This window comes from Myripristis murdjan, chromosome 7 (assembly GCF_902150065.1).
Source record: "Myripristis murdjan chromosome 7, fMyrMur1.1, whole genome shotgun sequence".
NCBI lineage: Eukaryota > Metazoa > Chordata > Actinopteri > Holocentriformes > Holocentridae > Myripristis > Myripristis murdjan.
The window spans coordinates 7784343-7808838 of record NC_043986.1 but is presented as its reverse complement, the minus strand read 5'-3'; the positions used below and the strand labels follow the sequence as shown (position 1 = coordinate 7808838).

The 24496-nt window shown below is 42.9% G+C and overlaps 1 protein-coding gene across 1 annotated transcript in view; it reads right to left on the bottom strand.

Annotated features, from left to right (window-relative positions):
* celsr3 (cadherin, EGF LAG seven-pass G-type receptor 3) overlaps positions 1-24496 on the bottom strand; it is a 171490-nt gene that overhangs the window by 95861 nt on the left and 51133 nt on the right. The window contains 5 exon segments of the mRNA XM_030056322.1: positions 1422-1579; positions 1830-1850; positions 2777-2916; positions 3797-3912; positions 8734-8956. Coding sequence (XP_029912182.1) covers positions 1422-1579; positions 1830-1850; positions 2777-2916; positions 3797-3912; positions 8734-8956 — 658 coding nt within the window.

Sequence of the window (24496 nt, the reverse complement as noted above, 5' to 3'; positions counted from 1 at the left end):
AAGAGGCAGAAACAGGCGAGATGCAGCTCGTGGAGCGTTATCTTTTTCCCTCCAAAGCTAAGCAAAGTTTTTGTTGTTTTTTTTCTAGTAGTTCTTTTTTTTTTAAGATCTGTCTTTGTCAAACGCCACGCCAGTGACGCCCGTGGAGAAAGAAGCAGAGTTTGACGCACAGAGGCCGACAGGGAGACAAGAGGCGCCGCTGAACAAACAAGAGATTAAATGTGAGTTACAGCAAACACTGAGACGGAGAGAGACACACAGAGAGAGAGAGAGAGCGGATGTCACGGCAGAGTAAGTATCGGGGCGAGGCATTAATGGAGGAACGGGGCGAGCGGGGCGGAGGAAGAGGGAAGAGACACGGCGTCAGTCTTTTGGTCTCCCTCTTTGATCTGCCGCGTCTGCTCTCCTCTCTGCGCCTCACTTCGTGTTGACAGAGCACAGCCGACGTGATTACAGCTTACAGAGGCGAGGCCACACATCAGCACCATGACAGCGCACTTTGTGTGTGTGTGTGTGTGTGTGTGTGTGTGTGTGTGTGAGTGAGTGTTATGTGCTCATGTATGCATGTGTGAGTTTGTCTATAAATCTGTGCAGCTGTACTCTAAGTGTGACGCTGTGTGCACGCTCATATACCCGTGCTATCATCCATGCAGTGGAGGATAACTTGTATTGGACACTTCCAATGTGTGTGTGTGTGTGTGTGTGTGTGTGTGCATGTGTGTGTGTGAGCAGACTAAGAGACTCTGACAAGGTCAAACCGAGCAGACACTTGTGAGAAATCCAGTCGATTTAAAAACGACAGACTGACAGTGTCTGGGATGGGCATGAGAAACGGAGAGAAAATGAAAGGAGGAGAAGAAGAAGAAAGGAGGGGAAATGAAGTCGGATGGAAATATACAAACATCCAGCAGACGGATTGAGAAGACGGAAAAACCAAATTAAAGAGAGAGCGATGTACAGATTTGTCGTCGTCACTCTTTTTCCGGTCCAAAAAAAAAAAGCAGCATCTCTTAAAATTTCTGTTTGAATCGTCCCTGAATCTTTCTTTTTCCTGCATTTTCTCGTAGATTTAAGGGGTCATTTTGATTTTGAGACCCATGAATCACCCATGAATCAGTGGAAAAGTAGCTTGCAGTGAAAGAATGGCTCTTATTTGGATGTGTGCAACGCCATAAACGAGCAACTGTGCTCTGACTGCAGCTGTAATTTGTGTCTTTATGGGTGGACAGATGATCGGTTTTCGTTTATTAACGCTCCCGTGCTGCGAGGGCAATTTTCCAGATGTTGGGGGGCCGTCGATTCACTGAGCACAAAAGAAAACAGCACTGTAAATACATGGAGGAAGAGGAGAAAGAGGAGGAGGAGGAGGAGGAGGAGGGAAAAAGAAAGCAGAGGCAGAGCAGAGAGGAAGATGAACTCACTTCTTGCTGCTGGTCTGCTTCCCCTGCGCGGCGCAGCTGTAATTTCCGAGCTGCGTGCCGAAGCGAAGCGACACGGCCGTGTCACAGTCGTCGACGCTCACCACGGCAACCTTCTCGTCCGACGGACCCTGGGCCTCGCCGCTCACACTGCGCTTCGGCTGCACAGCACACACACACACACACACACATTTGTGCAGCACACAATGGCACAGACATACACAAACACACGGATTTGAGTATAGAGAACACAGAGGAAAACAATGTAGACCGCGACAGCAAGAAGCATGCAAGAAACACAGCTTTCTAGAGATTATCACACACTCACACACCAGATAATCTATACACAATAATCCAGTCATTCCCAACACACACACAAACTACAGTCAACATCTACACACTGCGAGAAACCTCCATTTTAAGCCACTTAGTCTCATGTTCAGTGTTAAAATCTTGTTTTCCTTCAGTCAACGTAATAAAAAAAAAAAAAAACTCCCAGTGGGATGAGATAATCCCACTCGTGTTCAATGCTCATCAACTTGTTTCCAGAATTTTCCTGAATCAAGAGTCATTTTACTTCATCCTGGTGGGCTGATCTGCCTTGTTCTGCCTTGTTTCAACATATTTAAACTTGTTCCCAGAAAAAAATCCTGACACACGTGAAACTGCATTAGATACACGTGGGATTATCTCATTCCCGGGCCGTTTTTTTTTCCTTTTTCCTTTTCCCTTTTTTTTTTTTTTTTTTTTTTGTGAAATACAAGATTTAAAGGCTGAATAAAAGAACAAATGACTTGCTAAGACAGAGATTTCTTGCATTGCAGTCCTACTGTACATCATGTTAGAAAGAAAAGGGGGGGGGAAATCACTCAGACACTCACACTTCACTTACTGTCTGCTGGTGAAAGAAAGAAAGAAAGAAAGAAAGAAAGAAAGAAAGGAAGAAAGGAAAAGAAAAGAAGTGTATGTGCGCCCTGACACACACTCATACTCACATAGAGTGGAGTTGGCTGAGGAAAATGAAAGAACATGAGGAAAATTAAAAGTGTAGCATGGAGAATATGCGTGAATAAAGCGGTGACAAGCAAACGCACGCCCACGTAATCGCACTCAAACAGCTCGGCTCCTCGATTCAAACTCCTTTGTCAGCACGACGCCTGAACAACAATTCTGCCGACGCATCAGAAGCGCCAAAAAATAAATAAATAAATAATAATAATAATAATAAAAGTAAGCATGCAGACAATCACAACGCAATGCCATGAAAAGCACTTCAAAAACACAACATCAAGAGAGGTAAGGCGAAATGTGCCGTCAAAAGTAAGATCAAAATGAAAAGTAATCAAGGAAACACACACACACACATGTGGACACACACATGTGGACACACACACTCTGAATGCGCTCACCTTGTTGTAGTAGTGGATGTGGACTGTGTGCCAGTTGCCGTCGCTCACACCCCCGGGCAGGAAGGGGCTCACCTGAGTGGACGATTCACCTGGACGAGGTGTCAAACACAGGCAGGGAATTAATCCACAGGCACAATTAGACTTTTTTTAAATTTAATTTTATTTTAATTCTTTCATTCCCAGCTGCGATTAGGTTTTGTCAAGTATCCTCCAACCCGCACAACCACATGGACGGCTGGTTCCTCCCCTCTAATCCAACCACCAAAATGTTCTCACTTGGTTTTTGTCATCTTTAAGTTCTTGTCTTAGTTATACAAGAAATTCATGCACAAAGGCATAAAAACACACACACACTCACACACTCACACACTAGAAAGCAGATCGGGCTGCATATTTTTGTCCAAACCCGACCAAAGCCTGAGATTTTAATTGTCCTCCACTGCAAAGTTATATGTTAACACTTTACAATAAGAGTACAACAATTAACGTTAGTTAATGCTGTAATAAACATTAAGTAACAGGTAATAAACATTAAGTAACAGTTAACTAACCGTTAACTAATGTGTCTAAGAATCATGTACTAATGCTGTTCATGCTAAGGTATTAATTTATATGTTATTTAAGGGTTATTGTAGATATTATTAACATTAGTAAATGCCATAATAATCACTAACTAACAGTTAATTAACCGTTACGGCATTAACTAACGTTAATTGTTGTACTCTTATTGTAAAGTCTTGCCAGTTATATTTACCACCTGAATTAGCCTACGTGTTGCCTTCAGTGTCGTCACGTAAACTCCAGCACTATACAAGAAGTTGCCCAGAGCAGAAAGTAGGGCCATCATTTCTCACTAAAACAACACTGATGTGACCGAACTGGAACATTATTTCTAAATTTTTGTCCGGGCTCAAGCTGGGTATCCACACTCTAATACACACACACACACACACACACACACACACACACCTGTGGAGTACTTGAGCACCACTTGGCCATCCTGGATCTCCAAAGCGATGAAGTCGTGTTTCTCGTTGAAGCGTCCGTTGTAGAAAAGCAGGCCACTGTTCTCCAGGGTGGCAAAACTGAGAGGCGCACACACACACACACACACACACACACAGACACACACACACACACACACAAACACACATGTCAGATCTGTTCATGTACAGCCATCTTCATATTTCCATAGTGATTGCACACATTTTATACATTTTTATACATGTTCATGTTCCTAACTCTGGCTTTGTTGGTGCATTATGGGATGTCGTGGCGTTATCGTCACGGTGGCACCGAGCGACCTCTGCATGCCGCTCCAGCAGGATCCACACAGGCTCAGCGCAGCGACGGAAAAACAAAGGCTGCTGAAACTGCACCATAATTCATAAATCATGTTACTGCAGATCGTCCTCCAGCTTCTCCGAGGCACACAATAGTTTTCCACAGCGAGGCCGGGGGGGACCGGCATGTTTACATGGTGCGATCAAAAACGGGCTATTCGTTTATTTGATGCTGTGGCGCAGATGACAGAGCATCCTCCGGGCGAAAAGATGCAAAAAAAAAAAAAAAAAAGACCACTGCAAAAAATGGCCACCTTAAAACAAAAATTGGTCAAGTGAGACATGAGAAAAAGAAAGAAAATCCCACCAAGGATATGAGATTATACGCCAGATAATTCGCTGTGCGTAAAGGCAGTGTCACTCCGTTCAAAGAAAGACGGTCACTGCGGCTTATTTTCTTGAAACAGGTAAGCTTTACCTGATCACTCACTCTGCCGAAGGGATAACACACTTTTCACTTCAGGAAAATTCTTGAAAGCAGGAGATAAGAGAAATATGTTTGTTCAGAGCCCTTAATCGCAGGTTAGGGTCCACGCACTGCAAAAACTCAAAATCTTACCAAGAATATTTCAGTCAAAATGTCTTATTTCTAGTCAAAATATCTTTTTACACTTAAAATAAGACATGATCGCCTCAGAAATAACTAATATTTTGACTAGAAATAAGACATTTTGACTTGAAATAAGACAAATATTCTTGGTAAGATTTTGAGTTTTTGCAGTGCAGTTTACGGAAAACAAGACGCGTGGGGAAAACCAAAAATTCCAAAAAAAGTGTAAAAATGGAAGAACTTGCACTTAACAATGGAGTCACATGACTTAATTGCTACTTTCAAAAACACAGCAAATATAACTAAGCTCATTTAGCAAAGCACTGTACTTAAATACAATGTTGAGTGATTTTGCTTTACTTGAGTATTTTCATTTCATGCTGCTTTATACATCTGCTTCTACTCATCTACATTTCAGAGGGAAATACTGTAATTTTTACTCCACTACACTGCTAGGTAAATTGCAGATTTAGATTGTTAATGCAAGTTATAAATCAACTAATAAATTATGATATATTTTTACAGGTTAAGCTACCCAGCAGTATGTAAAGTAACTAAAATTAGTGCCACCTTTAACAGCTGAAACATTAAAGTGCTGAACACGTTAATGCATCAATAATTATAGTACAATAACTTGAGATGAATGACTTTCTGCATATTGTGTACTTTTACTTTCCCTACTTTAAGTATATTTTGATTAAAATACTTTTGCACTTTTACTTAAGAGAGATTTTGAATGCAGGGCTTTTACTTTTGCTTACTTTTTAAGTATTTTTTTTTTTTTTAGGTTTTGCTATTTTCACTTCAGTAAAACATCTGAGTACTTCTTCCACCGCTGCGAAAACACGACAGACAAAATGATGCCTTGCAGGAAACAAATCAAATTATTTTAATTGCATGCCGGCTTGAATTCACAATGTTGACTTAACGCTCACTGCAAAACATAAAATCTCATCTATGAATGATTTTGAGAAGGCAAACAACATTTTTAAAGCCTTACAGTCAAAATTGGAATCAGATTAGATTAAATAATAACACAATGTTTTGCTTCTGTTAATCGTATACATTATATTGCTGATGCTCATGTTATTTCAAGCTGTTCTGCCTTTTATTTGAGCTGCATGCATCTCACATCCCAGGTTTGAGCGACCCTTCTGACTCCAGACTCACATTACCCATCATGCTTTATCGGGCAGCGTTACAGCCACTGAAACTCCCAGAGCAGTTTTGGACGCCACATAAGAGGCGAACACTTTTTTGCAGCGCGGAGATAAAATGCTCCGGGAGAAAGTGAGTGACATGAATAATGATCAAGTCCTGTTTAGCCCCGGAGTGGAAACCAGGCCAAGGCGTGCAGCTAGCAGCGAGCGCGGAGCTAAATAAAACGCTGACGTCAAGGGGAGACGGCTGAGTGCCAGAGCGATGTGTGTCTGCAGCCGGCGAGCGCTGACACCGCCACCGCCGCCACGCCGGGATCACAATTAAAGGACGTTTGACCCGGCAACTATTCCTTAATATTCACCTTATCCGAGGACAGGATCGGAGGAAGGGTCACGGGCTCATGCACAATGTATTTCACCGGTCCCAGGTGTGAATGTGTGTAAGTGTGTGAATGTGGAGCAGGGTAAAAGCTGTGTGTGTGTGTGTGTGTGTTCAAAATCACACACGTGTTCCTCAAGGGCACCTCCGTGGTAAAGAGAACATTACTCACTCACTTTTCCGGAGTTTCCCGCCCGGTTTGGGGAATTCAAACCTGCAAACTTGGAGGCACAAGCTCATTTCTCCATCCTTTACATCACCCCCCCCCCTCCCTCCCACCTCCCCCGAACATTTGCCTACACTGCAGTTTTCCAGAGGGGAGAGTTTCACCTGAAAGCGGTGAAAATGCTCATCAATAAAAGAGCAAAACAACCGAGAGAAGCGATTCTTCGCACAAGTAAAAAGTAAAAATGAAGCAAATCACCCGAAACGCCTTGAAAAGGAACAATTCACCCAAAAATGCATTCTTGATGTCCTGGCACCCGAACAGAACTGGGCTGAAACAATGACACAGACACCTGACGTAATCCAACAGCCCTCGAGGGGGAACACATTCACTGGGAGCGATTTCCTGCCAAAGGACAGCAGCAAACTGTATTTATCCACTTGAATTTGAAGCACATCCACATTCCTGATGTTTTGAGCTCTACAAATGACACACGAATACCCATCCAATCACATGAGAGTGGAGCGAAGGAAGACGGGGGAGACTGTGGCAGACTGGAGACTAAACGAAATCACACAGGCAGAAATTATTAAGAGAGAGACAGAGAGAGAAAGAGAAAGAAACGGATTCTACTCTGTTCTCCAGTCACAAACCGCATGAAAAGATTAAAAAATCCATCATGTCCAAAATACTACAAGAATGCAATTTTTCACCACCTGTAAGGTATTATTTTTAAATATTAATTGTAACAAGTCATTTTTGGTCTTAAAACCTAAAAATCTGCCAGCGAGATGAGGTAATCCCACGTTTCCCGGTGCAGTTCCACATGTTATTTGGAACCCACCACCTGTTTACGCTGATTATAGCCAACTTTTTATGCTCCCTGCCCCTTGACATGCACCAATATTACGTGGAAATTAAAAGAAAATTCCATATCACATCATCACATTCACGCCGTCTCCCACCTCTCATTTTTAATGGACATGTTTGTCCCCCCGGGAGCCTCCTTGCCTCACTGATCACTCTCGGCAACCGTACCATGACCGCATCGCAGCCACTCCATGACGGGCGCGCCAGCCTAGCAACAACGACAAGGCCGCGTCACCTTAGCAACCACCATATAAGAAGACATCACCCGTGGCAACCATCCTTTCCCGTAAACCCGTCAGTCCACTCTTAAGGACCACTTCAGATCTCCGAGAAGACCACTCGGCATGTGGAGAGGCGACGCGGCGGCACGGAGTGACGGGGGAGCGGCGGCCAGAAAAGACAAAGACGGAGGACGGAGAACAAAGAGGCGGTCAGAGGTCGCCGCTCTGGTTTCTCTCCGACCTGCTCGGTGATGTTTAAATGCAATTTGCATCCAGAATCAATCAGACAAAACAGCTCTTAGACTGGGTTTAGATTTAAAAAAAAAAAAATAAAATAAAAAATCCAGAAAAATGCAGTCAGTACATCTGCTGTTACTCTACAGGTTGCCAGGGCGAAACTGGAAATTTGGGGCGCATGAGTTGTGTTCAAACAGATACAGGCTTGGGATTTTAAAGTCAAATACACACACTCTCTCAGCTCACTTCACTTCACTCTGAGGAGCTGAAAACACGCCGGGAATACATCTGAGAGCAAACCCCCGCGTCTTGCACCAAAAAAAAAAATCAGCCGCCCCGAAAATATATTCCAGAAGACAAACTGCAGCGAAAACACGGTGAACGCTGTGTGAATGCTGGCTGCAGCGCTGCTATTTTGGAAACCAGAATAATGCTGTTCCGGGAAAAAAAAAAAAAAAAAAAATGCAGCGCTGACCTTTTCGCAGAGAGCGTAAGGTCGCCAGAGGAGCGGCTTCTACAGCGGCGCTCGTCTCTGCAGGGTGAAAAGAGGCTTACAACAGCAAGACTGAAAAGGCAGACTCAAAGGGAGGGAGGATAAGAAGCGTAAGGAGCAGAAAAGAGAGCAACAGAAAGGAGACGTTACTCAGACGAGTAAACGGGCGGATGAAAGACGAGCGAGGGGAGAAACCGCAGTTCTCACCGGAGAGAAGTGGGAAGGAGCAGAGAGAGAAAGCACGGATAATAGGATCGATCTCATCTCGGAGACGGAGATGAAATAAATAGATTAAAGCAGAGAGGAGAGAGACTCCGAGAGGGAAAGCATGGGGAATCAAAGAGGGGCCATTATGGATCCGAGTCTGAGAGAGCAGGCATGAGAGCTGGAAATTAGAAAGAAAGAAAGAAAGAAAGAAAGAAAGAAAGAAACTGAATATTCACGCTGCATATGGACAAAATAATAATCATTAGGAATGTGGACTCACCTGAGCGAGATGGAGAGGTGAAATCTCTGCCGGAGGCCCCGGAACATGACGAAGGACTTGGGCGGGAAGGAGCGGGCGGTGACGGTGCAGTACGGCCGCTCGTAGCCGCCCGCCGGGCACTCGCAGCGGAACCCCCCGCTGGACAGCTCCCGACACGTCCCGCCATTACGACACACGCCCGGGACACACCTGCCCTGCCGCCGGTTAAACTCACATCGCTCACCTGAGAGGTTCAAGAGAAAACATTCATCATTTTAACTTTTACTCCACCAACGTAAACCCCTATTGGAATATAAAAGTGGTGTTTAGTAATCCTGTTTCTCTCTGGTTTTCCATTAGAGCGAAGTCCCATTTTCACAACAAAGATGATTAAGGCAGCTAACGAGAGCAGAGACCCAGCGGCGCCATATTAAAGCCACAAATCTCAGCGAAGTACACGCTGAGCCGCTGGCAGGCCACAAAAACTCACATTCACCTTTGTAAGTTGAGCACGGTGTTATTTTAAAGGCGTCCTCTGTTTATTAATAATCAGATAAAACGTGAGAAGCTCTCCAGGGGGCAAAAGTCATAACAGGGCAGGGCATGTGGAGCAATTTGTTTTGAGGGTCAGCTGTCCAAGTGGGTAGGTACATGCTGATTCGTCCGGGGCGACCCTCATGGTGTAAAAAAAGGTTAAGTGATTTCTTAAAACATCTTAAAACATTACATTTTCAAAAACTTGAACTTATCCTTAAACTTATGTCTCATTGGCTAATCAAGGAGCAATGCCACTCTTGATCTCAAGATACAGTGTAATTATTAGTGTTTTTATTTTTTCTATTATTATTTTTATTATATTATTGGTAAAACTTTACAATAACAGTACAACAATTAACGTTAGTTAACGTTAGTTAATGCCGTAATGGTTAATTAACTGTTAGTTAATGATTATTATTACTATTTACTAATGTTAATAATATCTACAATAACCCTTAAATAACATATAAATTAATACCTTAGCATGAACAGCATTAGTACATGATTCTTAGACACATTAGTTAACGGTTAGTTAATTGTTACTTAATGTTCATTACCTGTTACTTAATGTTTATTACGGCATTAACTAACGTTAATTGTTGTACTCTTATTGTAAAATGTTACCATGTTATTAGTATTGGGTTTGTTTTGTTTATGTTGTGATTATCATTGTTATTATTATTAGTAGTAGTAGTAGTAGTAGTAGTAGTAGTAGTAGTAGTAGTAGTATTATCATCATCATCATCATTATCATTATTATTATTATTATTATTATTATTATTATTATTTGGAAGTGGGTTACTTATTGATTAATAGTGGTTAAGGTGAAGGGGTGGGACTAGACAAGGTTCAACTTCCTCCCACTCCCTTTCAAACATGCAAATGACAAATTTATGTGGCTCTTTGGTTGTTGTTTGCTTTTTCTGTTTACTTTTTCTTCATGTCTTTATTTTGTTCTGTGTTGATTTATTTGTTCATGTTCTAAATAAACAAATAAATGAATAAATACATGAATAAATCAAAGAGTGCAGAATGTTTCCTCACTGCATTTATACAGCCTGCCCCTTTCCAGTGTTGTGTTTGTGTGTCTGTTTTGCATGACTTCATAGCAAACACACTCGCTGGCGAGGCTGATACCAAACAAATGAAGCACCTCCAGCTCATTGTTCCTGTAATGAAAGCAGTTTAGTGCACACAGAGGACCGTTTAATCCTTCAAATTCAACTCAATGTAAGAAGATCACAGTAATTGGGCTACAGTTGTGCGATTTCCACCTCGTTGTACGTATGTGTGCAGAAGGTATGGAGGAAAAATGAGCCGTTTCCAGGGCGATGATGTAATTAAAAGTCTGATTGCGGCTCCGTTTGGTGCAGAAATAAAAAACACAAAAACTGCACAAACATTTCTGCAGAGAACAAACACAGATTTGGCTGCCAGTCAAACGAGCGCTAGTCTCAAGTGTCTTGAGAGAGGCTGAAACACCCACTCAACCGCCCGTGCATGTAGCAACGCACACGCACACGCACACACACACACACACACACACACTCACGTCGGAGTACGCACTCATTTTCTCTATCAGACACACAAACACAGTTTTCACCTCTCCTTGAGCATATTTGGACACACACACTGTCTGACACTTACCAGCTGCGCATACGCACACACATGCACGCACGCACACACACACACACACACACACACACGCACACACACACGCACACACACACACACACACACACACACACACACACACACACACTGCCCTCTACATAAACAGAGCAGACGGGCTTTGAAACTAGCCTGCAGACAGATGGCTCCTTAAGGACCCAACGTAGAACCTGCTGACTGCTCAACACACACACACACACACATACACACACACACACACACACACAAACACAAAGACAACAAATAAACAAAAATACATAAACACATTAAAGATACATGCAATACTGATTTTGTTCTCTCTCAAACAAAGACAAAAAAAAACACATTTGTACTCCAACAAACACAAACATGCTTTTTCTCATATTTCCTTTTTTCTCTCAAAATACCTTTCACACACTCACAGGCACACATACACACACACACACACACACACACACACACACACACACACACGGATCATTGCCCCTGCCCCCCAGGCTGTTGAGTTTTATCACGGAGCTGTCTCTGATGGCACTTTGTTTGTGTTGCTTTTAGATGCCAGAGTACCCACCGGCACAGTCTTCACATCTTCACACACACACACACACACACACACACACACGACACACACACATACACACAAACACACACAGTTGACGTAGTTGTGGCTGCAAGTCAAGAGAAGCCTTCACCTTTCCTCATGATCGTTTGGATGCTAATATTATCTGACACGCACAAGACTCAAACACACACGCATAACGTCTCACATGCTAAAAACACAGACACACACGCCCACACGTCGGAGACCTCAAGGCAAGTCATGACCGCACACACACACACACACACACACACACACACATTCATAAAAACACAGCTTGGGTGTTACTGTAGATACACAAATATATAAATATTTCCTGACACAAAAAGTCATGTTTGATTCACACTTGCACTGATGCTGACTGTCTATGACACACACACACACACACACACACACACACATGCACATACTACCAGCACCCTCTGGCATGATATGAAGTTTTAAAACATTTAGGCCATGTCCATACTAAGCGGGTAAATGTGAAAACGCCGCCGGTGTTCCTTCCACACCCGTGTTTCCAGACCTTTCTCCAGAAAGCCATGGTCCAAACTGAAAGTCCCCTTATAAGCTAAATGATGAGCACGTGAACACACACACAGCATTTCAACGCTACAGTGTGACCGAGATCAAAGGACAACATACAACATGTACCTGTCCAGACTAACATTTTCATATGTGAACACTCAAAAAGTCGTCAAGGTGTTTCTGCAAGTGGTCAATGGTGGTTTTACAGCGGACTGAGGGCCAAAACGAGAGAAAAAAAACCCACCCAGCTTATTGTGGACATCAGGCCTGAGCCGACCGTGTCACACACTGTGTTTACGTGCACTTTAAAGATCAGATTATTCACCTCCTGCGGGCCTATCTGGTTTGCCTTGTCACTGAGAAAGCTGATTTCCATAATCGGCGTGAGGCAGCTCGATTCCTGCTGGAGAAACCTGATCATTGCACCGTGTAAACCCTTATGCCGATTCCTGGACGGGGTTTTTAAATGTGCGCGCATGTGATGGGAGAAGGAGGATAAGCACATAATGAACACCATAGACATGCACTATACAACATCTGGGAGAGTAAAAACACCTGAAGAAAATATAAAGAAACAAAAAACACATCTGCTGCCCCTGCTGGGGAAACCACAACAGGCTGATTGATGTGTGCTGTCCACCGCTTTAACCATCCCGGGAAAGTTAGGACGTGGGAGGAAACCTGATTATTGGGAAGTGCATGTAATGGGAATTAATCAGAGTCTAGTAACACAAGAAAACAAGCAAACATACCACGGTTACTCATGCAGAGCTGCAACTGATGATTATTTTCATTGCTGATTAATCTGCCAATTATTTTGTCGATAGATCGGTTAGTTGTTTGGTCTATAAAATATCAGAAAACGGTGAAAAATGTTGATCACAACTTCCCACAGGCCAAGGTGACGTCTTCAAATGTCCTGTTTTGTCAAAACCAACAGTCCACAACCCAAAGATGAAAGAAACCAGAAAATATTCCCATCTGAGAAGCTGGAATCAGAGAAACTGGACTTTTTCCTCTTAAAAAGGACTCAAAACGATTAATTGATTGTGAAAACAGTTGGTGATTAAATCGACTAATTGTTCCAGCTCTATACTCATGATAATCTGAATTTGTGTGCATAAAATCTGTGTGTAGTCATAATCAGATCCCTATTAAACCAAGGCCCAGCAGTTGTGATGATATCCACAGCTGGGGGGCCGAGCCACTTTAACAAAACAGATGCAAGAGTAAAGACAGAATGAAAACAAGGAATCCACTGCTCAGTTGAAGCGGGGAAATAAAAAATAGGTTGTTGTTTCTCGTTGGCACTAGCAGGACTAATAGGACAAAGCAGGGCCTTGTTGGCTGAGGAGTTGAGCTCAGCTGATGCTAATGAGCGGAGGCCAAAGAAACGACTGTCATCCGATGAATCATCAGAGTTTGTGCGCTCGGTTCAAAGTTGGACTCGATAAGTTCAAACTGTGCCGCCGCAGGAACGGAGTAATGAACATCGAGCGGACGGGGGAAAGAGCAGCCTCGTGTTGCAGGATCTTATCAGGCTCGCCTCTGCTGTCGCCTTTTTTTTTGTGTTTTTGTTTAGGTGGCAGCTTTAAAGACGAGAGAGTGTTGTTTCCCTGATCACAGATACTGGCTCCACAAAATTAAAAAAAAAAAACACATTATCCATACAAATAGACGGATTTTCCGCTGAGTATCTGATTCTTTCCACAAAGCAGCACACCGACATCCTCCTTCATCCTTCCCTTCCAACCTTCCAACTCCTCCCTCTCTCTCCCTTCATCCTTTCTCTACCTCCCTTTCTCCTTCCTCCCTTTGTCCATTGGCTTTAATGCAGAATGAGCAGGATTTTCCATAAAAACAGTGAAATAATCCCTTTCAACCATCACTTATGAGCCGCTAGCAGTGTGTGATTTTCTTGTTTTGCTCAGCTCAGGACTCTTGTGGGCATCGGCCTTATTTGGGCGGTGGGTGTGTAGCTCCCAGCCAATCACGACACAGCGATGGGGCCAGATTGATACCAGCACGTCTAATAGGAAGCTACAAAAATCATGGATTGCAAAAAAGGGTTGGAGCGGCGACATGCCTCTTTCTTTTAGACAGGTTTTTTTTTTCTTAGGATGGCGATGGAATGCAAACTGCAACCGACAAATCCTACTTATTCTGCCTTTAATTTCTCTCTCACTTCCTCACAAGCTCCCAGCCAATCACAGCGCAGCACGGTCGTTAGCAGCACATCCAAAAGGAAGCTATGAAAATCACGGATCGCCCAAAAAAAAAAAAAAAAAAAAAAAAAAAGGAAATCGAGCGAGGAGAAAGCGGATAAATCTCGTTCCACAAGGAGAGTGAATCTGGGGTTGGAGCGACGACATGCCTCTTTCTTTTAGACAGATTTTTTTTTTCTTCCTAGGATGGCGATGGAATGTGTGACAGTTTGGGCATCCATTTCTTCCCATTGCCATCCACATTAGAGTTCTCATATTCTGCCCGAACCCGACCCGACCCGACCCGACCCGACATTTTCGGGTCGGGTCGGGCCTAAAATTTACGTGAATTGGGCGGGTCGGGTCGGGCTTCGGGTTCTGTGGGGGATTTTTTTTTTTTTAAATAAAAAAATAGAATTATGTGTACTGTTATTGATTATGACGTTTCATTTTTATGTGACTGGTGGAGAGAGTGAGAGACTGGATTGGATTTGGAGGCTAAACTTTCAGTGACAGACAGACAACCAGCTGTGCGAGCGCAGCGCAAACAAGTGAGAGAGAGTTGCAGCAGTATCCCGCTGTGCTGGCAGACTCGGCAGCAGGGACGGTTTTTGCTATGGGCAGTGCAACTGCCCAGGGCGCAATCTACTTGGGGGCGCACGAGAAAAAAAAAAATCTCCAGTTTTCTAGACTACTGTATTGACCCGCACATGCCGCGGCACCATCAGTCGGCATCAGGCGGGCCGGCCGCGGCACCGTCCGATACCGCGCCCACCCGTCAAGTCTGCCGGATCTGACAGGTGAGCTGCCTCATGCTGGCCGGTGCCGCGGCCGGCCCGCCTGATACCGACTGATGGTGCCCCGGTGCCGCGGCTGACCGGCTCTGCTAAATAAGGGCGAATATGGCGATTTTTTTTTTTTTTTTATCGGGCTGTCGGGCCTAAAGTTCGGCTAATTAGTCGGGTCGGGTCGGGCCTCGGGCTGGCCCAGTCGTGTCCGGGTCGGGTCGGGTCTTAATTTTCAGGCCTGATGAGAACTCTAATCCACATCCAAGGAGAAAGGCGCCAACTTTTTGAATGTTGTGTTTATAAACCGCAACCGACGAATCCTACTCATTCTGCCTTGAATTTCTCTCTCACTTCCTCACAAGCTCCCAGCCAATCACAGCGCAGCACGGTGCCAGATCGTTAGCAGCACATCCAATAGGAAACTACGAAAATCACGGATCTCATAAAAAAAAAAAAAAAAAAAAAGGAAATCGAGAAAGCAGATAAAGCTCGTTGCACAAGGAGAGTGACTCTGGGGATGGAGCGACGACATGCCTCTTTCTTTTAGACAGGTTTTTTTTTTTTTCCTAGGATGGCGATGGAATGTGTGACATTGTGGGTATCCACTTCATCCCAATGTCATCGACATCCAAGGAGAAAGGCGCCAACTTTTTGAATGTTGTGTTTATAAACCGCGACCGACTAATCCTACTCATTCTGCCTTTAATTTCTCTCTCTCTCTCTTTCTCACAAACGTCTCTCAGCCTCGCCCTTCCCTCCGTCCTTCGCTCTCGTCTTTGTCCCTCTGTGTCCTCCCTCGTTCCCTCCTTCCCTTCCTTCTTCTCCTTTTCATCCCTCCAGGCAGCTGACAGCACTGCCAGGTTTGGGCAGACAGACACTCTTACACCACTAAATTGCCCATGGACATGCGCACACACACACATATAGACACACACACACACACACACACACACAAACAATAACCTAAGGATATCCAAACGATCACATCTGTCTGTCTGTGTGCAGCTTTATCTCCCTCTCACATTAAACATACATGTATAACAGCAGACAACAGGGAACCACTTAAACAGGGTGCACACACACACACACACACACACACACACACACACAAAAAACACTCCGACAGCCTTTGTCTGTTGCACCCACTCAACCGTAAAGACACCGCTCATTAATATTAAAATAAATAAATAGACATTAATACTCATGAATTATGGGTGTAGTGAGACACACACACACACACACACACAAACACACACACATGCACAGACTCATTACGTACACTCACACACACATCCAGGCTGACAGACTGACAGGCAGAGACTGACAGGGACCAACGGGAAAACAAAAAAGACACCTACATATACACACACACACACTCACACACACTCACACACACAACTATGCAAGTGCACATGCATCTAAAACAAAAATGCAAAGACGTACTAACACACACACACACACACACACACACACGCAGACATGCAGACGTGATGTCAGACTGACTTATAGCTGCAACGCCCCTCATTTTATTCCTGTCTTTGATGTGCGCACGTTACAGCGTTACTCCCCTCTGCAGCACCCTCCACTCCGTCTGGCCACTTAAGACTGATCAGCAATGATAGGGAACACACACACACACACACACACACACAGAGACACACATGCATGCACTTCACACACACACACACACACACACACAAAGAGCATAGGATACGGTTTTGCTTTTAGTGTCTGCTTTCTTATTCTGCACAGAGTCCAGACGCTCGTGGATGCAAGCAATTACTGTCCAAAGCTGTGTGTGTGTGTGTCGGGTAAGCAAGATTACACTTTAAATGCACACACACACACACACAGAGAGAGTAACATTTAAGATGCAGAAACACACAATGCACAATGTGGCTTTTAATGCACACATGCATGCGTAGCCACAACTGGGACTGCAGCTAAAGATGTTTTCAATATTTTTAATTAATTAAGTCCAAATTGATTTCTTCAAATTGTTTCCTCATTCCAAGCAGCAGCACAGAAAGACTAGAATATGTGGAGAAAAATAAGACAGTAAGACAAGTGATCTTAGTGGAGCCGGAGTTAGAAAATGTTTCGGATTTTTAATAAATGAGCAAATCAATCACGTATTGAAATTATAATCAGTTCAGTTTCTGTCAATCAACTCATCATTTCAGAACTAAAGTAAACAAACAAGGATGCAGAATCAAAAACACACACGCAAACACTCTTACATACATACTGTGTACACACACTCACACACACACACACACACACACACACACACACACACTTGAAAAACACTTGTGAAACTTCATCTCTGCTTACGTGATGCTTTTATTGTGCTATTTTCAATCACCTGCTCTTTCTTCTCCTTCCTTCCTCCTCCTCCTCCTCCTCACTCCTTCCTTCCTTCCTCTATCCTCCTCCATCTCTATATATAAAAGCACGCCACGTTTCGCTATCTCTTTTCTCCTCCATCCCCCCGCCGCCTGTGTTCCTGTGTTCCTCCTCACTCCCTCCTTCCACATCTTCTCTTTTTTTTTTTTTTTGTTTCAACCCCTCTTCTTCTTCTTCTACTACTTCTTCTTCTCCGTCTTCTCCTTCCTGGCTTAATGCATTCACACCGCCCCCTTCATTCTCGGGATGTTTTATTCATCAAAGCCGTTACTCCTTTCTTCACCCCCCCCGGCGTCTTAGTACGCTCCGCCCATCCCCCCCCACCTTCCTCCACCCTACCACATGGTACATCCCTGGAGGCCAAAACGCTCCCAGATGCTTGGCTCCTCTCCTGCCTCCCACCTTCCCACTTTCGGTCTCCCTCTCTCTCCTCTTTTCTTTTCTTTACAGTAAAAACAAAGGTTGCTAAGTGGTTCTCTGGGCGGGGGAGCGGTTCTGCGTGGGGTGCTAATTAATCAAAAAAAAAAAATCAAAAAAAAAAAAAAAACGAATAATCTAAGACTCTAAGCTCAGATTTTCATTGGTTTGTTTGTGCTTCTTTCAACTGATTTTTCACAATTCAACGTATTCGGTTTTTAATCAGTTCAGGAAAAATGTTCTGCTGCTCAGTAAAGTGGAATAAACAGAGGAGGAAGAAGAGCTGGATGGTTAGCACGAGCAGCCGTAGCCGCCATGGCTGAGCAGACACTGCAGGGCCATCCCATGCTGCATTCAAGACAGCACGGAAATTTGGAAACTCTGACCTCCAGCTGGGAACAGTGCGATGATTAGTATGGAGCAAAGTCAAAGGTCCAGCTGGGAAACTCGGGATAAACTCAGGATAAATTTCCAGTATGAGCTGGAAATTTTAATCTGTTCAGGGTGAATAATCCTAACTGTGAGTGAGTCATATTTCCCACAAAGCATGTTGATGAGACAGGTTTTTCTTGTGAGTGTGTAACGACATGAGTTTATCATCATCAAACCTAAGCATTAGGCAAACATTTTGAAACCCGAGCAAAATGGTCTGATTTCTTACAAAAACATGGGAAAAAAGGCAATGAATAATTTAAATAAATGAATGAAAAAATAAAGGAAAAATTACACAAAAATGACCTGAAAATTAGAAAAAAAAGAGAGAAAATAACCTGAAAGCTGGCAAGAGAAAAAAAAAGTGTTTTTTTTCTCTCCCTGTAACATAATATCAAATAAATATTTAGAATAACTATCTTTCTTTCTATTTCTGAACAGATTCAATTGGCAAAGGTTTCAAAGGGTTAATAAGGAAGCATAGTGGCTTTCTAGAAAGTGTGTATTAAAGGCGCATGATGTAAAATTAGGATCGTTTAGACTCAGCTGACAAAAAAAAAAAAAAAAAAAAAAAAACATGGAATAATTCTGCCAATGATGAGAGCCATGTAGACTCAACCATCAAATTGCATATTGAGTTGAGTCTACAAGGTCCTTACTTCAACGTGGTTTTGCACCGGAACGCTTATTCAGAAGTCAGAAAACACATCCTCAAGTAATTCCCACCTCCAGCTGTGTCCTGAATGCATCATTACTTCCCTGATGTTTTTATTTCCTTTGTAACAGGATGCTGGGGCGTAAACCAGACAAAGCATAAGCCAATAGGATTGCAGATCGGGAGAGAAACACATTTTCATTGGGTGGGATAGATGGAGAGGACTTTTAAATTTCAGCAAAATACATTTACAGAAAGTGGACTTTTGATTTGCAGCATTTCATGCGTTCTTCAACAGTTTATTTATTGCAACAAAATGTCTCAGTGTGAAATAATAAACTCTATATCACCAAAAGGGGCTCAATTACCATGTGATTTTTATAAGAACCATATTGTATTTTTGTTAATAGTCAGTTCTTCATTTTTCAGTCTGTGTCTCATAAAAATATCTTTTCTTTTCTTGACTTTCCTCTTCTCCCTCCTCCCTTCTTCTTTCTTCAGCTGTTTTTTTTTTTCACTTTTCCCTGTCGTGCCTATTTTCTGTTTTCCGTTTTGTTTTTCACACTCTTTGGTTTTACTGCAGCCGCCTCTATCCCCCATCGAACTTCTATTCCCTTTCTTCCGTTTCTTCCCTCTCTCCCTGTTTCGCTACTTTGCTCACTCTTCTCATTTTCCATTTTCTCTTTTCTTTTTTTTTCCCTCAAGGTTTCTCTGTTTCTCCGCTCGTTGAATGATCTTTCTTCTTTCATTCAGAGCTCTTTACCTCGCTGAATCGCTCCGCGTCCGCTTTCCCTCCTCTCGCCGCTCCGCTCATCCATCTTCTGACTGCGTTTTCCTTCATGTATGTCTCTTTCTATCTCACTTTAACTCCATTTTTCTTCTAATTTCTTTACCTCCCTCACAATCCTCGCTTCTTTGTCTTATTTCTCTCTCTTCTCTCTTTCCAGTAACCTTTTCATTTGCTTTCATCTGCCTCCTCCTCCCTCAAAATCCTCCTCACTTTTCTCTCTTTTTTTCCTCATCCATTTTCAGCAGATGGTGATATCCGATCCTGGGTCTGGATAACCAACGTCTCCCACTTTTTCATTTTTTAATCATATTTTATTAATCCTTATTTCCTCTCTCTCTGCCGTCTTTTATTTGTTCTGTCTCCATCTCCCTTATTTGCCCACTCTCTTCCTACTTTTCTACTCTGAGTTTATTCATAGTGCACATGTAAATAGTTAAAATAATGACATTGTGATGATAGAAAAAAAAAGGGAAAAACATTACCATATTATCAGGATAATTTCTGAACAAAAGGACAAAGAAGGGAAAACAGGAAAAAAAACAAATGAAGGTGACAAGCAAGGCAAACCTGAGCTGTATAATATAAAATGATAATAATAAAAAAGGCTCTTTTGGTTGGTTGTCACGTGGCAAAACGTGAAATGCAGTAAAATCGTCTTTTTTCTGTGTAAAATGCGAATGCGATTTGTGTTGTTGTTTACTCTGTTGCTGCCAGACGTCATTTCTTCCTCACTTTTTCCATCGTAATCGTGAGTCTGTGCAGCACGCCCGCAAAGTTACTTCAAGTGTAAATAATTCATGAATATTTTTAGTAATTTATTCCCCCGGTGCTTCTCTCCCACCTAAAGGGCTGCAGGCTGTTTCCGCCGCCGAGAAAATGAGCCGCAACCTCCGATTGGCCAGCAGCTGGAGAAGCCCCGCCCCCTCCGCCTGTCCCAAAGCTTAGAGCCGACTGGTCGTTTCCAGAGTCGGATTTCTTGTGAACAATCTGCAGAATTATTTTGGCTTTGTTGTTTTCCTGAATGCAACTTTGTCTGCAGAACAAACGGTACAATTGACACTTTATTCGTTTTCTGTGACATAAAACATCCCAGAATGTAAAAAAAAAGCCACGAAAAACAGAGTTTATTTCCAAAGACGAAAGAGCGACATCACAAAAATCCCTGTCCTGCGTTTGCAAGCTTTGACTTCTGCCTTTCTTTCTCTGAAGGATCACTCACTCCTCTGTGGTTTGAGAGACTTCTGTGACTCCTCGACCTCATAAAACCTTTCATTTTTTACATCAGGACGATCTAAAAAAAAAAAAAAAAAGAAAAGAAAAGAAAAGAAAACACACACATGGTGGTTTGTGTGAAAAGAGAGCTGTTTTTGTCTCCGTTCCTGAAAAGCGGACATCTGGGAGACACGATTTCACCCGACAGCGACGGCTTTTTTATTTATTTATGGGTTTTTTTCTCCACCAAAAAAAAAAAAAAAAAAAAAAAAGTTACACAGTGAAATACAGAAGATAAGGGACATAAAACACTTGGAAAAAGCTGCTCCCAGAAATACAGAGTACCTGTGTGAGCTGTGTGCATCTAAACTGCCGAGCCTTTACTAAATCTCCTCTTCGGTGCAACCAGTCTGTGTTTTTAATCTCATCCAAAAGTAATTTAATCCCACTTTCCGCTGCGATTCACCTGTCTTCTCTATGTCCTTGTTTATCCCACTCCGTTCTGGTTTTATTCTCTCTTGTTCTGCAAATAAAGTCACCTGAAGTTTATTTCTGCACTCCGAATCATGTCTATTATGCATTTGGCTGATTTACTCCACTTATAATCCTCATTACATGCTTCTGGTCTTTCCATCTGGCCTGCACCAAAGTCCCATTCCCTCTCTCTCTCTCTCTCTCTTCCCTCTCTTTTCTCTCTTTCTACGCACCACAAATCTTAACTGGTTTCACCATCCACAAAGTAATTGAGTCTCCCGCCCTCCTGCTCACACACACACACACACAGACAAAAAAAACAAACCTGCGCCACAAACTAATTTGGTTTTCCTCCTTACGAACTGCATTCACTCTTAATGGCCTCTAAATTTAATATCTCACCTGTTCCAGTCCCGGTCTTTCTATCTCTCTTCATCTTCATCTCCCTCTGTTTTTACTCGGCCTTATCATCCTCAAACTCATTCGGCTTCTGTCTCTCTCTCTCTCCTCGTTCCTGTCTTTCTCTCTCTCTCTCTTTAAAGTTTTCTTTTCTCCAGAGGCTCTACAACTTGCTTATCTTTGTCACTTCTATATCGTAAATCTTTACCTTTTTTTTGTCTTTACTCTCTCTCTCTCTTCTTCTCTTGCTCGAACACGATCATCCCCAAACTAATTTTGTCTCTCTCGTCCTTTCTTTTCTATCTTTCCCTCTCTCTCTGTATTTCTCAGTCCTCATCCTTTCTGAATTATCTTCACTTTCTCTCCCTCTCTGTGAAGCAAAGCGTGTTATTCCCAACGTTGAAAGCATTCCTGCACAACACCAGTATAATCTGACGGTGCGTATGTTCCTCACTGAGATTAAGGGTATGACAGTGATGAGGCTGTCTAATTCATAAAGTCAATCCCATTGCTATTCTCATTATTAGCTGCCTGGTAACCAGAACAGTTGGCATGGCAACGTGAAGGCTTTGACCAATCAGATAATAATAACTCGATAATAAGCTGTTGTGTCTTTCTTCCTATACAGCAACTTGTGTATCTCCTCGTTTACTCTAAGGCAATAATGCCTAAACTAATTAGTGATAATTCAAGCCAAATTAATAGCTAAACAAAGAGTATTTAAGGGTATTTTGTTTAAACAGTTGTCACACAGAGATTTACAGAAAATAACGGGTAAAAAATGGCTGAATGGATAAATATAGAAATAGTAAACAGACTGAGGACCTTATACTCCAGGAAACAAAGCCAGATTGTTTTATTGTCATCAAATAAATGACAGATGGTCGAAGTCCTCACGGGTGCTATACCTCCAAACTGCATGCATGCTGCTGCCCCCGGTGGTTGAACGATAGACTGCAACAATTCCCAACAGCGGATGCAAATAATCGTATCCAAAAAATTTCAGTCGCAAGATTTATAGATGCATTTCCTCAGTCTTAATGAGTGATGAAGAGTCAGAAAGAGAGTCGGGGTCGTCTGTGTCCGAAGAGAGAAGTCAAGAACCTCTCTAAAGTTTGGAGGAAATTAATCCCTGAAATTAATCAAGGCAGAGGTGAAAAAGTGTGTGCGGGAACTGACTGTTTTTCCTTGGTAATGGATCTTCAGGGACTTTGATTCTCTGCACCAAACAAGAGATAAAGTGAGCGGTGTGTGTGTTGCCTTCAGCTCATTGTGAACTTGTCTTTGAATACGTCGAAAAGTTTATTCGTACATCGGAGAAGGATTCTGGACGGCTGTTTGGCTCCGTGATGTTTTTTAAAGTTGTTTAATAAAGTTGTTTCCACCAAAAGATGACCTCAGGGTCCTGTTTCAGGGCTAGAGGAGATGCAGCAAACGAGAGGCAGATGAATAAGAAACGATTTTTAATCTGTGAGATAATTAAACTGTGGATTGTGCAAAATGGGCTGCAATGGGCTCCACGTCGGGAGGATGTTCCATATATTTTATTTTATACTGCGCTGCTTTGAAATAAACCTTTCGCACGGCGCACATGCACGCATTAAAGCCAGAGCACAACACTAGCTGGGGTTTCCATCCAAATATATCAAAATTTTTGAGCGAATTTTGTCAAAATGCGCAAAAGAAAATGCAAATTTATGCCTGTTTCCATTCGTTTTGTTGTGCGATTATTGAGAGGAGAGTGCGCCATGAGATGACGCCATGAGATAGCGTCTGTGTGTCGACTGAACAACAACAAACACTCAGCTGACACTCAACAGCTGATCAGGGACAGATTCCTGCTGAACTCGTCGGCTCTTGGGAGAAGTCTGCTTACTATTTTGGCAGCGCTAACTTCGTACCGAACCATCCTAAATAAGGAATAAGAGACTAATAATAATAGTAACAATAACTAATAATAAGACTGTAGCGTAGAAGTGTGGCGTGGTATCCGGTCCAGTCATCGTTTATTCGCAAAACCTGTTTCCACAGCAAAAAGTTGCATTTTCTTTTATCGATACGCTGAGAAATCCACCCCCTCCACGCGTAAAAACTTTTTTGCAAATTTCTGGCATTTCCATCCAAGTTTTTTTTTTTCGCAATTTCTGAAAATGCAAATAAAAACAGGTGGATGGAAACCCAGCTACTGATGCATAATTCCTTGTATCCCTTGCAATTTTTTCCCCCTCTGTCCTTCCTCTACCTCCTTCACACTCCCCAACTTTATCTTCCCGCAGCTAATTTAGTCGCCTCTTCCTCTGTATTCATCACCAACCTCGTTCTTTCATCCCTTCACCAAACTAATTCAGCCCGACTCCCTCCTCCCTCCTCCCTCCTGTATGCCAGCGTGTTCTGTATTTCCTTCCTTCACCCAAACTCATTTAGGCTCCGGCGCTCTTTCTCTCCCACTTCCCTCCTCTATCTCTGTCCTCCGCAGGAAGCCGCCTTTATTAAATTTACCAATGGAGCACACATCTCCTCCTCGCTTTTTAAAGGTGATACCACCCACTACATTTCCTCTCTCTCTGTCTCTCTCTATTCCTCCGTTGCCCCGCGATCGTCCTTTCCCCTCCTCTCTCTGTGTCGCAAACCTTTACACAGCCGCAAAAACGCGAAACTCGCATGTTTTACGGGATTCGTTTGCAAACCTCTCTTGCC